Below are 15,770 nucleotides of genomic sequence, written 5' to 3' on the forward strand. Positions count from 1 at the left end.
AAAAAGAGCCCGTTAATTTGTTTATAAAGAACTAACAGTATATTTCACAGAAACTCAACAATTGGAGCTCCTCTATCTGGACCATAACTGTTACCACAACGACTTCTAATAATTCCAATGTTGGCTACACTTTTAACATACATAGTTTTACTTTTTGGGTTTTCAAACATTTGACTTTTCCGGACGAGCCATTCGCTGTGCAGTGAGTGTTTACACAGCTGAGAACGCTGCACCGCAGCACTAAACTCAAGCTAGCATGTTTACTTACCGACAAAAAAGTTTACCTAACGCACTAGTGTCGATAAAATGACTAAAAACCACATAAACGCGCTGTGACTTCATACACACTCGACGACGACTACATGTTTGTTTGATAAACGAGATCGATTGTTCCGGTTTAATTTAATGCAGTCTCTTGCTACGCATGCGCAAACTATCGAGAGGAAATTACGTAAATTTAAAGGTCCCGTAGTGTAGATTATCGTTAATGCTGAAAGAAATTTTAGATGTGCGCGGAAAGAAATAAAATAGATAATTGACGACATTATCAAAAAAGCAACAATGTAGTGTTATCAGTACAGTCAACTCAGAAGACATAACATTTAACTCGAACGAAACGCAGGCTGTACAATTGAACAAATGAAATTACGTGCAATAACAGAAATGAAATGAGATGAAAACCCTGGACCGCAGCACTAAACACACGCTAGCAGGTTAACTTGACGCCAAAAAAAGTTTATCGAGAAAAAATAAATAAATAAAAAAATAACGCACTAGTGTCCATAAAATGGATAACATAACATAAAACTGGTCATTATGTAGTTTAAACGTAAAAAGTTTGTGTCAAGTTATCTTTTCCCTCGTGACATCCACACACGCTCGACAACGACCAAATGTTTGTTTGAAAAACAAGAATGCTCCTTTCCGTTATAATTTAAAAGCACTTGCCTAAATCATGCTGCCAAGTGAATATTTAGTTTAAAAGTCCAAAAAGTATTTTATATGAATATTTCAAAAATCACCCAAAACCATGACTTAGGGGTCCAAAAAGTATTCTACACAGGAAACTTTTAAAAAAATGATCAAAACAAGAACATTTATACATATGGCATTTGCTGTATTTAATGTTAAGTGGATGAAGTTACCATTTTTTTCCAGGGGTATACTGATTTCATTTAAAGTGTTCTAAACATATAAACATGAAGACAGGAAGACTATTGCATAGTTGGCCTGTGATGTTTGCAAACCAGGACACCTAATCATTTGGGACTCTGTGTGGTTGAGTTTTTGTGAGCTGGAAAAGACACTAATTGAAATCACAGCTCAAGCTGGATATGTGGATGTGAGGCAGCTGATTCAGGATCAAAGCAACTTTTATTACTAGCTTTTAAAATGTGCTGAGGATGTCAGGTAAAATAATCCCCCTGACTGCACGTTTATCTGTGGTGGTAATTTGCAGGTCTGATTTTGACAGGTGTTGATGTGACTTTGACAGGTAATGGTTTACAGTAAGTCTGTTACTTACCTTTGTGGGGTCCAGGAGCAGGTCGCTATCCCTGGTGTGACTTAAGAAAGAAATGTTTTTCCAGTGTATATTCCTGGTAACATGATAACCAATAAATAAGCAGAAGAACTTCTCAGCAGTAAAGCAAATATGTTTATTAAGCACTTTAATATACATCGGAAAATTCCACTTCATATTATACAGGAATTCTATTGTTTTTTAACTGAAAGTCAATGTACACGGGAAGCTATTTACAATCCACACACTGACAGTCAAATCAAAGATGACAGACACAACACAGTTCAGACAAACAAGGTAACTGCTTAACAAAGACTATACAGCTTTGTCTTCATAACAACACTGTTCCTAGACTCCGTCCAGCCTTGAATCCTTTTGTTGACCCTTCATGGCATACATTTGAGCAACTGTAGTACTATAGAGCTGAGAGCTTTCACTAGGGCTTACAAGTGTTTGTGCATGCGATAGGTTTTCTGCTCCCCCCACTGATCCCAGGTCAGAGTGAAAAATAGCTCACTGTTAACAGTATGAAAAGCCTGCAAAAATATGACACGGCCTGTAAACGCTAACACAGCTCTGCAGAATTCATGAGAAACAGATGTTTGGGTTCCCTCAGTGCCATATTGGAGCACCTCCTTCTCTCTTTCTCCCACCGGGACTGGAGTTCTGTTTAACTGTTTTTCAGCTCCACAATGGTGGGGACGGGGCGTGGATAGTGCTTTTTTTTAAACTTTGGCTTTTTACAGTTTTGTATTTAAAACACTCCTCACTGATGGCTAAAATTTTAATCGGTGAAACGCATCTTTTAGGCTGATTTTTGTGCAGTGCCCCTGAAATATTCACACACACAAAAAAGAATCACTAAAGATGAACCACATGACGTTGAACAAAAAACAAAGCCTGGATTTAGTTATTTTTGCAGTGCAGTTAAATAACAGATGTAACCTGGACAAATTGACAGATGCCTTTACTTTTCTTATATCACTGCAGTCACGTTAAGTTTACGTGTTTAGCACCAAACTTATGTTAACTGTTCACAATGAGTTTTTTAAAATATATTTTATGCACACAAAAACAACACACACGTCAAAAACAATCCCATAGGGATGAAAATGATATTTTAAAACTCAATTTTCAATGAATCACTGCATCTCTCTTTAAGATTTATAACACAGAAAAGCACAGTGACAACTAAAAAAAATAATTGCAGGTAACTTCTGAACACAGCACCATGGTAGAGCTAATGCAACACAAAAAATGCAGCAAAGTGGCTTTTTCTTCCAAAAATAAAAATAAATATGCATGAATATATTCATGAAATTAACTGCCATTGCTATCAATATATTACACAAATGTAGGTTTAGCACACTGATCAAGGCTAACACAGATTATTTGGGGTCTCTAGAAAGGCAGACTATAAATGCATTAGGTTCATACCATGACATCAGTTACTGTTATGTCCTCTTGTTTGTGACAATGTACTCAGTATTACATTGCTGTCAGTGTTAAAATAATAATAAACAGACAAAACAAAAATAACATAAAACAATGATAAATGAATGAATTGAATGTTTCTTTTGACTTGTTATGACACAATATGGATGGGATACAAATAAAAAAACATGTCTGTCATCTTAACTCTTTTAAAAGTGCATACACTGTTTATTAAATAGCATTACATTAAATTAAAAATGATAGTTTGCATTAATAAATGGCGAGGGCTGTTGTAACAGATGTAGGCATGTTGAAGTTTCAGTTCACAAAAGCCTCAGGCAGCGATTAACAATCTTTCTCTTGGTTATTATTTTTTAGGTCTGCTGGACAAAAAAAAGAAGAAAGAAAAATGCAGGTGAAAACAGTTGCTTTGGCACAAACCTTGCAATGGTCTATGTGACGAATGGCATTCAAGACATCTGCAACGGTACAGGGATGACTGGGGTTAATGTTTATTTTGGGAGACAGGTCTGCTTCTACAAATAGAGATTGATTCTTCATGCACGTCTGATTAAAACCACTTTGTAACTCTGTTGAATGCAATCCAGTAACAACCAATAGTCTGCTATTAGTCTCTGGAAATAGCCTCTGTCAGTGAAGAATTACCTACACACTGTGACCCTAGCCGTAATTTCCTCTGTAAATGCTTGATGCACACATTGACGGGTATCTTACCAACTATAATGGAGTTTCCTTTTTGTAGTTAAATCCAGGGTCTGAGCCTTCAATCTGCAGTTTGAGGGCCTGTTTAAGGCTAAGCTCTGTATCTCCAATGGGATAACTCTCTAGAACATCCTCGTGACCTCTGTTCTGTACAGTCCTAGGAACTGACACTCTACTCAGGAACACCTGATTACCCTGTAGGTGATAGTTGGGGTTGGTCATGATGCCATTTCGCTTCTTCTCAGCACAGCTTTGTTGCTGGATAAAGAACTGATCCTGGTTTTGGCCTCTCTCCTACTGAATTGAACTGCCAATCATGATCTTACAGTGGGGATCCTTCACCGAGATGTTTGCTACAGATTTGTTGAAGGCGATTCTCTTGTCGAACTGTGTCATTTCATACTCCAAAACCTGACCTTGTGTTGATCTACTGTTTTTGTTTTTCTTCTTATCGCCGCCTTTGCTGTTTGATGTGCCATTGCCAGACCTACTTCCAGTTGAAGATTTCAGACCAGGTTTTAACTGAGACCAGTCAAAATCATTGGATGGAGATGATGGTTGCTGACTGGTGGATTTAGTTGTGGAGGAGGGTGACACTATGGACTGTCTGCTCCGGCTACGAGGCAGTGAGTGCTGTTGAATTTGTTCCGTGAACGTCAAGCCATGAAAACTGTCTATCGGCACAGTTTGAGCTGTGGCTGTAGAAGATGTTGTTCTCAGTGATGAGTTCTTTGAACTCTTAAGAGAGTTGTTAGACAAGGAGGATTTCTGTCTATCTACAGTGGAATCTGGTGACTCAGATGGTGAACTGAAAGCATGAACGGGTCCATTTGTCACACCGCGTCCTGATGATTGCATGTCTCCAGCTCCCGTGCTGCCAGAACTGCTCGATTTAATCGTAAGTGACTGCATTTTACCTGTCACAGCCAGAGGTGTTTTTTCTTCCAGGGTGTGCACTGGGGAAGGGTTACAGCCATTTAGAGTTGAAGCCCCATACTTTTCTAAAAGTTTGATGATCATAGAGTGTCCACCTTTCGCTGCCACTCTCATCGCAGTGCGCCCAAACTGGTCAGCATGGTTGGGGTCAGCACCATTTTCAAGAAGTATTTGTACAACATCAATGTGGCCCTCCTGTGCAGCTATGCCCAGTGCTGTTGCCCCCTGGTTGCAGGTGTGATCAACATGTGTGCCATTCTCTATTAGATACTGAACCACTTTTGTGTGGCCTTGCCAGGCTGCGGACTGGAGGGCAGATCGTTTCTCATTGTCACAGGCATTCACGTCAGCATGATAGTTAATTAAGAGCCTCACCATTTCAATGTGCCCTAGCCAGCAGGAAACATGGAGGGCCGTTCTGCCTTCAGTGTCACAGGCCTCTACATTTGCTCCATTTTCCAGGAAATATTCCGTCATTGCCAGTTGATTTTCAAGCGCCAATATGTAAAGTGTTGGTCGACCATCTGCATCCTTGTAATCAATGTCTGCACCGTGGCTCAGCAGCAGTTCAACAATGTCTCTATGGCCTTCTAGTGCAGCCACCCTGAGAGCATTTCTACCATCATACCCTCTCTGGTCAATGCAGGACTTGTTCTCCAGAAGAATTTGCACACAGTCATAATGTCCTTCCTGTGCAGCCAGTATAAGCGGTATTCTCCCATCGTTATCCACCTCTGTGCAACGGGCACCCTGCTCAATAAGTGCGTCGCACACTTGGCGGTGGCCCTCAAATGAAGCCATGTGTAGAGGGGTCCAGCCTGCATCGTCCCTGTGGTTCTCATCCAAGCCTCTGTCCAGCAGAGTTCTGACCACTTCTACGTTACCCTGAGCAGATGCAATGCTAAGCACCGTCCTGCCCTCACTATCAATGCTGTCGACAGCAGCGCCCCAGAAGAGTAACGTGTTGACAACTGATGCATGGCCCATTGATGCAGCTGCAAGAAGCGGGGTACGGCCATTGTTGTCTGTGTGATCCACATCAGCTCCACCTTCCAAAAGTAAATCGACAACATCAACATGTCCTTCATAGCCAGCCACAAGGAGAGGTGTCATACAGTCTTTGTCACAGTGGTCAACTTCTGCCCCTCTGTCAATGAGAAGGCTCACAACAGAAGCATGACCTTTACTTGCAGGAACACAAAGGGCAGCAACGGAAAGGGCAGTCCTTCCATCTACATCTTCATGATTAACTTCAGCTCCATGGTCTAGGAGGTGTTCCACAATCTCTCTGTGTCCCATATATGCTGCAGCAATGAGAGCTGTTCTTCCTTCATTGTCTGCCTTGTTGACCTCAGCCCCATGCTGAAGCAGGTTCAATACTATGTCTTCATGACCTCCCCAAGCTGCAGCTCTTAAAGCGGTTCTACCATCGGCATCAGCACAGTCTACTTTGGCACCAGCATAGAGCAGAGCAGATACAACCTCTGAATGTCCACCCCAACCTGCTGAGCGAAGGGCTGTCCATCCATCGTGATCTGTGTGGTTTATGTTGGCCTCACACCCAATTAGACAATTGACCACTTTGGTATGGCCCTGTCTTGCAGCGAGTGTAAGTGCTGTTTGTCCGTGGTTGTCCTCGAGCTCCATGTTTGCCCCTCTTGAAATGAGCAAGTTAACCACGTCAAGGTTTCCACTGTATGCAGCATTGGACAGTAGAGTTCTTCCACTTGAGTCACACTGGTTTACTGATGCCCCATTGTCAAGTAATGTTCTTATTGAGTCCTCTCTTTCTAAGGCCTGTTGTACAATACACGAAGCATGGTCATCCTCATTATTGACATGCGCCCCAGCTTTTACTAAAAGCTGGAGAACTTCCTGTTCTCTAGGTATGGAAGTAGAGAGAGAGTCTTTAGCAGGGGTTCCATTCCAAACCATCCAAAGAGCAAGATTAAAAGGCTCAATCTGCAGATTGGAATTAACAAGGTGTAGTGCAAATTCTTGCACTTCGAGTGGTTTAAGCTGCTTTGCCCTGCAGGTGTAACTCATGGCCAACATCCGGTGACCTTCCGCTGCATTGCACAAGTACTTTTGTGTACAATGCTTGACATCCAGTAGCCACTCTGCAAAACTGTAGTGAAAGAGGATTTTAGTACCCCCGAGGCCTTCGACTAACAACTTGGAGAGAATGTCCATCTTTTTTTGAAACTCTTCCATAGTCAGTGTCATGTTTTTGGTCCAGACTGCATGGTACAGTTCTTTTACTGTGAGTGGTCTGCAGGTTGCAAGGATAACATTTAGAATTGGTTGAACTTTGACAAACTGTTTTCTGACAAATAGTCTCTGGCAGAGCCACAGGTAGAGACCATTGAGTGTTCCGGGGATATCACGTATTTCACGAAGCATGATGAAGTTCTCCACCACGCCATCCAGCACCCGCTCAAGGTAGAGGAAGCAGCCACTGCTTTTGATGTGAAGTTGATTAAGCATCTCAGCTGTCTCTTTGGTCAGATGCTGCCTCAATGCCTCTTCTTGATCCAGTCTATGAAGGATGTACTGTTGCACATCCTTGACGATGTAGGCTTTACGCAGATCATCAAGGCTGATTTTGCGAAATCCTGAAAGAAAAGAAACGTCTATTAAATTAGCCCTATAACAGATGCAAAATCTCCAGATGTCCAGAATAGGCCTGTATGTATACACATATATCAGTAGGTGATGATTAACGTGACTTTTCCACAGAGCCCCTAGAGTCATTACTCTAAGTCTGACCTTGACATTATACCCAGTATTAATTCACTGATCTTGTACCTTTGGATAATCAGTAAATGCCAACCTTTTACTTCCCAAGCCATGAGGTAATTAAAAGTCAAGACATGGTGTTAAAGAAAAGCCATGCAGGGGAATTCAGATTTTGACCACTGTGGCTGTAAAAACCAAATAAGTTTGCTGGCCTTTTCTGTTATTTTACACAAAATGATGACAAGAAAACACAATTATATTTGGTGCATAAACAAATTCACAGCTGCGCTGTTGCTTAAAGGAAAGTAGAGATACAAGAAAGTATTTCTCTCTTAGCATGTGTTTGACAAAATGTTTAAATTCATTGTGACTGAAGCCTGCTTTACTTACGCAATACTTTTTTAACAGGACTGAATCTTTGGTTGGGGCTGGAAATGTAAATGCAAGAGCAAAAGGGGACATTAATTCCATGCCTGCAACACATCAATGGCCCATTCACTGTCATAGTACAAGGTCCCAGTACAGATCATTACAAATCTCAGAGAAAAGAGAAATTATCACAGTTGGTCTTAATGAATGATCATTATTAGGAATTCCTCTTTGCTATCTGAACAAAATAGCTCTATAATGGCCTTAGCTAATGGACATTGAGTGAACTTGCTGGGATGTAAAAAACAATCTGGTTGCTGTCTGTGTGACCTACGGCTTGAGGGCTAGAAGAACATTTTCCATAGTTTAATTCACAGTTCCCATGGTTCTGATGGTGACTGAGAAAGAAAAAAAGCCAGACCCTAGGTTACTGACACGCAGTGCTGCACCATTTACAGTGATTGAATGTCCTTTTTTTAAAGCTAATGTGTCTGCTGCATTCGCTACAGACACGTTAGCACTTACTCCGTAGGCCAAGCAGAACATGGCCTTGTTGAGATTGACTTAAAAATTGGGTAATTAAGGTTGTAGTTTAAGGCTCCGGGGTTATTGACTGAACATTTTATGTACTCTGAGCTATTGGGGGGAAGAAAATCGATTCAGCAAGAGGAAAAGCATCAACACTTTCATCCCAAACAGTGAAATGTGATTGCTTTGATTACATAACACTTTTGCCTGTACATAATATGAATGAACGCGACTCTTTAGCCAAACCTGGGGCAGAGCTTTGTTCATCTCACTGCTATTTCACAGGCAGAAAAAAGAGGGGCTGTGAAATCGTATTCCATGCAACCCTGGTGGTAACTGCACCTGGAAGCCAGATAACCTGTTGAGTTCACAGTTCCCAGGCAGGCACTGGAAGTTTGGAGTACAGATCCTAGTAAACAGAGAAGCAATTGGTTCTTGTTATCGTCTGCTCCTGAGTTTGTTCAAGATAAGCTCACACCCACTTACAGCACCCTCACAATAATCAGCCTTTGTCCTTAACCTTTCACAACAAAGATAATGACTGTATCCTTGGTAGAAGGTAAGAGTCAGGATCAGTTCTATTTCACCTAAAATTTCACCTAAAAATTTAACACTTTCCAATATTGCAAAAATACAACCAAAAACATATATTTCATTTTAGTTGCTTTTCACTGTTTTCTCAAAATGTGTGAACTGTCGTTCTAATCCAATAGACTTCATTTTTGACTTGTACTATATTGTTGTATTGAAATAACATTAAAAAATAAAATAACATTTTGGGATTAGTGTTTGTCAGGGAACAATGAGAAAGGGGCAGAGGCCATTATGAGCAAAAAGGATATATATATATATATATATATATATATATATATATATACGCACACATTTAGTCCCTGTGTTGATGGTCTAGTTTGCTAAATCCATCAAAGAACTTGAGTGGGAAAAACTAAACTAAATGCTAGAGCCCACCTGTGGAGACACTTTATTATAAATATTTTCTCATGGGAAGGAAATAGTTGATGATAAACAGTTTCTCCTACATCCCACAGTTGCTGACATTTACCAATTAAGAAGACACAGGGACTGCAAAAACTGGAGGAGTAAGAGTGGGAGTAAGAAATTTGACTGTAGCCACTAAGAAGTAAAGCATTTTGGTAGCTATAAACAAATCCTCATTAAATTGAAATTCTATGAGTATAGTGAGAAATAAAAAAACTAAAAAAAAGGGCTAAAAAACTACCAAGGTATAAACAATTGTGGCACATGATCCAGTGTTTCCACTAGATCAGCAGACATCAATGTAAAAGTCATCAATGTTAAATGCAAATCTATAGCATTTTCAGCTCCCTGCTTATAGAGATCAAATTGTCCAAGAAATATTTTCACTCTATTTACCCCAGTTGTTGTAAACGACTAGATCTGGTGCTTTTAGAAATGGTTACAAACACTGTAGTTGTGTGACGTGAGTGTGAGAAAGGTTGGGTTTAGGATCTGCACAACAGCGACTGCTAAACAAGCAACAAATGACACATTCATCAGTGTGAGGGATGCAGCTTCAGAGTACAGGCCTCTGAGACAGCTGCTGCTCATTACAGCACTGGACACCATCCACCAGAGACACAGCCTCTTTTACAAAAGAGGGCCTGTTTGGCTTCTAGATTAATATTTGAGATGACAAACAAGGCAAATAGGTCTGTTCACATGTGTATTGATGATCTAGAGTTCTGAGCTAATGGGCCAAGATTTTCACAACACCATTTTCTGAGATTTGACACGTTCTCTGAGAGAGACACCATTTAAAGTCATCAGATTCATAAGGAAAACAGAAACCCAAGCCTCACTGCACTCTCCAGTAGACCCTCACTGAACAAACGTCTGCTCGACAGCTGGTGCCTCCCTTGCTCCAAAAACACCAGAGCGCCAACCTCTTAAACACAAGTATGTGGACAAGAGTCTGCTCTAACGGCCTGCAGAGAGACCTTTAAACAGAGTACACTGTCATTTTTGTTTTAACAAAGAACACTATTGAATTTCCTTGAATTAAATTCTGTTATGTTTGCAGGCAAAAACAAGAAGTTTATTTTTCAACTTTATGTTAATGTTTAATGTTATTTAAGAAAACAGAAAGAAAAATACTAAAGAGTTTTGCCCAAAATAATCTCCCTCATTCAACACTGCAAAAAAGACCATTACAGAAAATCACTTTGAATTAGCGACTCCACCAAATCCCATACGATTTCCATACTGATTGACCATTGGCAGAGACATGGTAATGATTGCAATTTGAACAATTAACGTATGCCATTCTTAGGGTAAAATACACAAACACATCCGTGCCCAAACAAGTGTCTTGCTAAAAATCAAACATCGTACATTAGACTACATACACATCCAAAAGACATTCCAGTCAAACCTGTCACGATAAATGAAGCTGATGAGGTAAAGAGGAGGAGGTTGTGCATGAAAAAATACTGCTAACACAAAAGCACAGCACACCTCAGTGGGAGAGGCATCAAACCATCTGCTTTAAGGATAAAACATCCATCTTGTAAAGCAGCTGTGTGAGACGAAAAAGCTGACATTTTCCGTTTCAGCCACCAAAAGCGAAACTGGCTGTGCTTGTTGGTCCTAAAGACAGAAGCTCATTAAGACAGCAACAAGAGGCTGAGTCATGAGGCAGTGCACCTGGCCACATACATGTGCGGTCTTTCACCGAATTCCATGTGAGATACATCAGACAGGGTTTTCACTCTATATCACAGAGCTTCTTGCAGCTGCAGAGATGACAGGACATTTCACACCAGTGTAATAAATCCATGAAAACCTTTATAATAAAACCTTTATACAGGTAGTGCCAACCTGTACTTGGCACTACTAAGTAGTCAACCTTCCTGCAGTGCAGCTTATAAACCCATGTTACATGAATTGAATGTACAGTAATGTTAAAATAATTGTAATCGTACAATTTATTCTACTCTGTGACCCTTGTACCACAGCCACATGGCTGTGATCAGGCTGCCTTACCAGGGTACTGAACAGCACTAGTATCGAGTGCCCACTGATTTTCTGGATCTGTACTCCTGCAACTTTAGTAAAACACATTTTGTATCAGTTTATATATATATATATATATATTCAAAAGACAAAAAACAAGAAAAAGGCTCAGAGCAGCAATATTATGACTGAATGAACTACCTTAGATTTTTGAAGAAGTTACTTGATTTAATGTTTTTGTTAAATTCACTATACTTGTGATAATATTTTTCCTTTTTACGAACAGAAATGTATGACTTTTACAGCCTGATGTCACAACAAAGTGTTTATTCAAAGTGCTTTTTGTGCTTGGGTGAACTGCCATATAAATGTACAGTGTCACTTTAACATCCATTTTGTCAACCCAAAATAACTAGTGTTGTTGACACTGAGCTCAAGTGTTGGGAGTTTCCCCTGTCCCACTTGGGATCAAATGTCTTCAATATCCTACCATGTTTTCGTTCATTATTACACAGTCTGACCTCTGGTTGACCTGGTTTAGCACTACCACCAAATAGTTTGAAAAAATGCTTGAGAGCTATATTACAAAATACATATGTCCAGTCGCACACCTACAATTCCTTTTCCAAAAAAGTTATATCAAATCCATATATAAAATACCTTTCAATTCAACCAAAGTAACTCAAGGCTATAATATTTGGCATACCACATACCCAAGGGGTATCACCTTAGGGAAAATGAAACCAGTCATGTTCATAAGCATGCCACTGACAGAACAGCACCAAAAGTGTTGAAGATACAGACATGAAAAACCTGTAATTTGCCCCAGTGTCAAACTACATGGTGGTAAATTACAGTATTCAGCAGGGATTATGGTCTTCAGCTCATCCAAAGTAACGCTCAACATGCAGCCTCTCAGACAACAAGTCATAAATGAATATGGACATAAATCATCATGTCTGCATAAGCCCATTTCAAAAAGACGAGAAGATGTGCTTATTAATATATTGACGTTATCCAGGAATTAAGGCCCAGAACAAGTACACGCTGAAAATCTATACGAGAAGAAAACAAAATGGTTTCTATTGTATTTTGGTCTGTATAAAACCCCCAGTTCAGGGCTGCAGAATGCCCAGAATGTGCTAAAATTGAAATTGGATTTTTTTGTAGTCTAACAAAAGAGATCCTAAATTTTCCTCTTAAAGACAGCCTTGAAACTTCATTCTGGAACATTGTAGTTGGCAATAAACCTCTCATAAAACTCACAATTTTTGTTTCACAGTTTGGTTTCAGATTCATCTGCTGGCATTCACATGATTGTATGCATCCAGTTGTCACAAAATTGATGCTGCAACACTTAGTGGGGAGCTGGTAAGCAAAGCCATCTTTGTCTCTCTTTAGGGAGCATTCCACAGCCCAGAAGAAATAAACCTTCCTTGCTACTTTACGACCATGTTTGTGTTGTCAGTCGGCCAGAACATCCTGCGGTCTCTCCAGTGAGGTCTCACATTTGACCAAAATGAAAGCATACAGAGAGAAAAAAAATCCAGGGAGACATTAAAAGTTTGGTTGACCTTTTTGTAAAAGGCATGGCCTTGCCCTGTGCTGGATTCACACACATGCTTGTGGACAAAGGGCTGCTCACAGAAGTGGAGGAGGGCGCTTAAACAGGGCTGATCTTTTGGTTTGTGATCATTAGCGGTAAATCAGTTCTGTCACTTGACACAGTGGGTAAAGAAAAGGTCCATTCATGTTGGTCAAAGCAGAGGTGGGAGATGTGGTTCAGATCCTTGTTGGGTCTAGTTTGCCTCTTCTCCAGTAACACAAATACAAGGTAGAAACAGCGTCACCCTAAAGTTGCCTGAAAGTGTAAACGTAATTATACAACTGCTACAAAGGTTGTAATCAAGGGTCCATATACTGTACTGAAGTAGCAGGACACTGTGAAATTAGAAACCCAATCACAATCATCATTCGCCAAGAAAGAGTTGCTTAGATTACACAATCAGTGTTTTATGTCAGAAAATACTGAACTTGAATAGTAGTAAATGCAAGCTGAAAGACTGGGACAATGATCATCAGATTATTTAGGACAGATGTCCTGAACTCAATACGTGATCTGATGGTATGTGAGATGGTTTTGTCCAAGTGGCACAATAATGTTAAATTGCATCACTTAATGATAGCATTTCTGGCACTCTCACATTTGTTTCACTTCGTCAACCAAGACCCTATACTGAGACAGTCTATGAATGGATTCTGGCCTGTGCATGTAGCCCAACATTTAACTTCTGTTTAAAAAAGACCATGTGCGAATGTGTCACCTGAGGAAGGAATGATTAAGGCCTCCATCAAAATGCCTCGAAAGATGAGTGTGCTCTTGAAGGGGCCACGCGCTCCTGTAACATTCCTCACATTGAGCCAGGAATATAACTGTCTTAATTACAGCTGTGATTCATAACTATGGGGGCTTTTATGTGTGTTGGTTTTGTGTGTGTGTGTGTGTGAGAGAGAGAGAGAGTGTAACAGAGAGCATTTTACAAGTTTTGGCTGATGGAACCCTTTAAATCCTTTCAGTACCAAGTAGACCTAAGAGCAAGAAACTGGAGGGGGAAAAATTTAAACAATGCATTTTATGACTGGGGAAATTAATTTAATTAAAGTTCTTGTAACACTGCAGAACTAGAATATGGTTGTTTGAGGGGAGCTATTATCTTTCACAGCTCCGATCGTACACCCCTACTATATTATTATGACTACTGGCACTGCAGTTCCCAAACCCATCCCTCTTTCATCCTTCCTCATCCTTGCTCACATGTGTTAGATGTTTTTCTTTTTACATTGCATAGTAGCATTTGAACCTGAAATTATAGTACAGATTGCCAATGGTTTTATTTTGTGTTTCCTGTAAACTGCTCTGCATTATTGTCATCTCTATCTGCTTTTTTTCAACTTTTTTTATATTTCTAGATCAGTAAAGAAATGTTTAATTTTTTAATCTTTACATTTTACTTGTGTGTTTGGGTTTTATTTCTACCAATAAAAGGATTATTTATTAAGATTGAAAGTAAAACTACTTTAACCTATCACAATATTTTCTCATCTACAGTTTTTGTAGTACATTTGCCACTAGGATTAGGATGGAAGAAATTGCAGAAGCAATTTTCACTGAGAGGTTGATATGGGTTTGTGTCATCTTTGTAATTATTAACTGCTTTTTATCTTTGTCCCTATTCTCTGTCATGTGAACTACAACTCAGACATCAAGCTGCCCTTGCCTTCGTATTCTCATCCTTCTCTCAAATTAGTTCACTTGACTTGTACCACAGACGTTCCACGTGCTCCAGCCTCTAAGTGCCAGATGGTACGGGTTTACTATATAGTCGTTAATCTGCAAATTACCAGAAACGCTGTCTTTTGCAATTTATGACAGTGCATTAAATTGCCAGTTATGTTACACAATAACCAGGTAATGGTCACAATATGTTGGATCAAAGGCATTCTTCTGGATCCTCTATTGCTTCATGTGTGTGTGCCGTCCGTTCTCATAGCCTGGATTAAATTATGGAACAGGAACAGATGGATGGGATTAATTTATCACCCTCAATCAATTATGTTCTGTAAGTGAGTTACCTCAACCACAGAGTTATCCTTTTACCTGTGCCCATCCATCACATGGTTTGCTAACAGATTCCATAGAAAACAATAAATATATCATATAAAGGTTTCTACGTGTGAAACAGTCAAAAGAAATGTGCTGCTACCCCCAAACTGGTAGAATCATGGAATTAAAACATATTCATTTTATTTCATCTTTCATTTTCTTGGACTAGAGAAAATCCTATGCTTCTGTATTTAAATATGGAGTCATGACCTTACATGACTTACTAAATGTCACACCAGGGAAGCAGAATCATTTTACTTCTATATTTATTTTAAGCTGTTTCCCATACAAGCTGTGGTTAAGGAGCCAACATATCAAGATGAAAGGTGAGTATAAATTCAAACACACCTAGAGAGGCACCAACAGTAGACTGGCATATTTTCGTCTCACAGTAAACAACTATGATGTCAAATTAATACTGGAGTTGAGGACAGGGCCTGACCTATAAACAAATCTACTTCCCCTGTCCGTTATTCATGACCAACATAAGATACTCTAAGATTTAAATACACATTTTTATCCTATCTTATCTTACTTACTGCTTGAGCAACAGTGACTATGACAAGCGTGTACTCACACACAATGTTGGGCAGATGGTAGCCATTAAAGTTCAGTGATGCCTGATAAAGCCACAAGATAAAAAAGATCACAGAAGAGACTGGATCACAGCATGCCAAGGAGTAACCAACCAAATGAGACTGCAACTGATACTGTTGGAGAAACAATTATGTTGACTTACTGGACAACTATGTAACATCCATTATGTACTGCTATAGGATTTCAAAATTAACTACATATAAATGAAAGATTTTGAGAAAACAAGATTCTCAGGCCATGACACCACTAAACAATTTGATTTTG

At 39.7% G+C, this 15,770-nt stretch overlaps 1 protein-coding gene across 1 annotated transcript in view; it reads right to left on the reverse strand.

Annotated features, from left to right (window-relative positions):
* Positions 1-1,637: 1,637 nt before the first annotated feature.
* Positions 1,638-15,770, reverse strand: part of ankrd50 (ankyrin repeat domain 50) — a 34,463-nt gene continuing 20,330 nt past the window's right edge. Inside the window, exon 4 of the mRNA XM_017039453.2 lies at positions 1,638-7,230. Coding sequence (XP_016894942.1) covers positions 3,974-7,230 — 3,257 coding nt within the window. The 3' untranslated portion in view covers positions 1,638-3,973. The remainder of the gene's footprint in view (positions 7,231-15,770) is intronic.

Source organism: Cynoglossus semilaevis, chromosome 15 (genome assembly GCF_000523025.1).
Source record: "Cynoglossus semilaevis isolate Cse_v1.0 chromosome 15, Cse_v1.0, whole genome shotgun sequence".
NCBI classification, from domain to species: Eukaryota; Metazoa; Chordata; class Actinopteri; order Pleuronectiformes; family Cynoglossidae; genus Cynoglossus; species Cynoglossus semilaevis.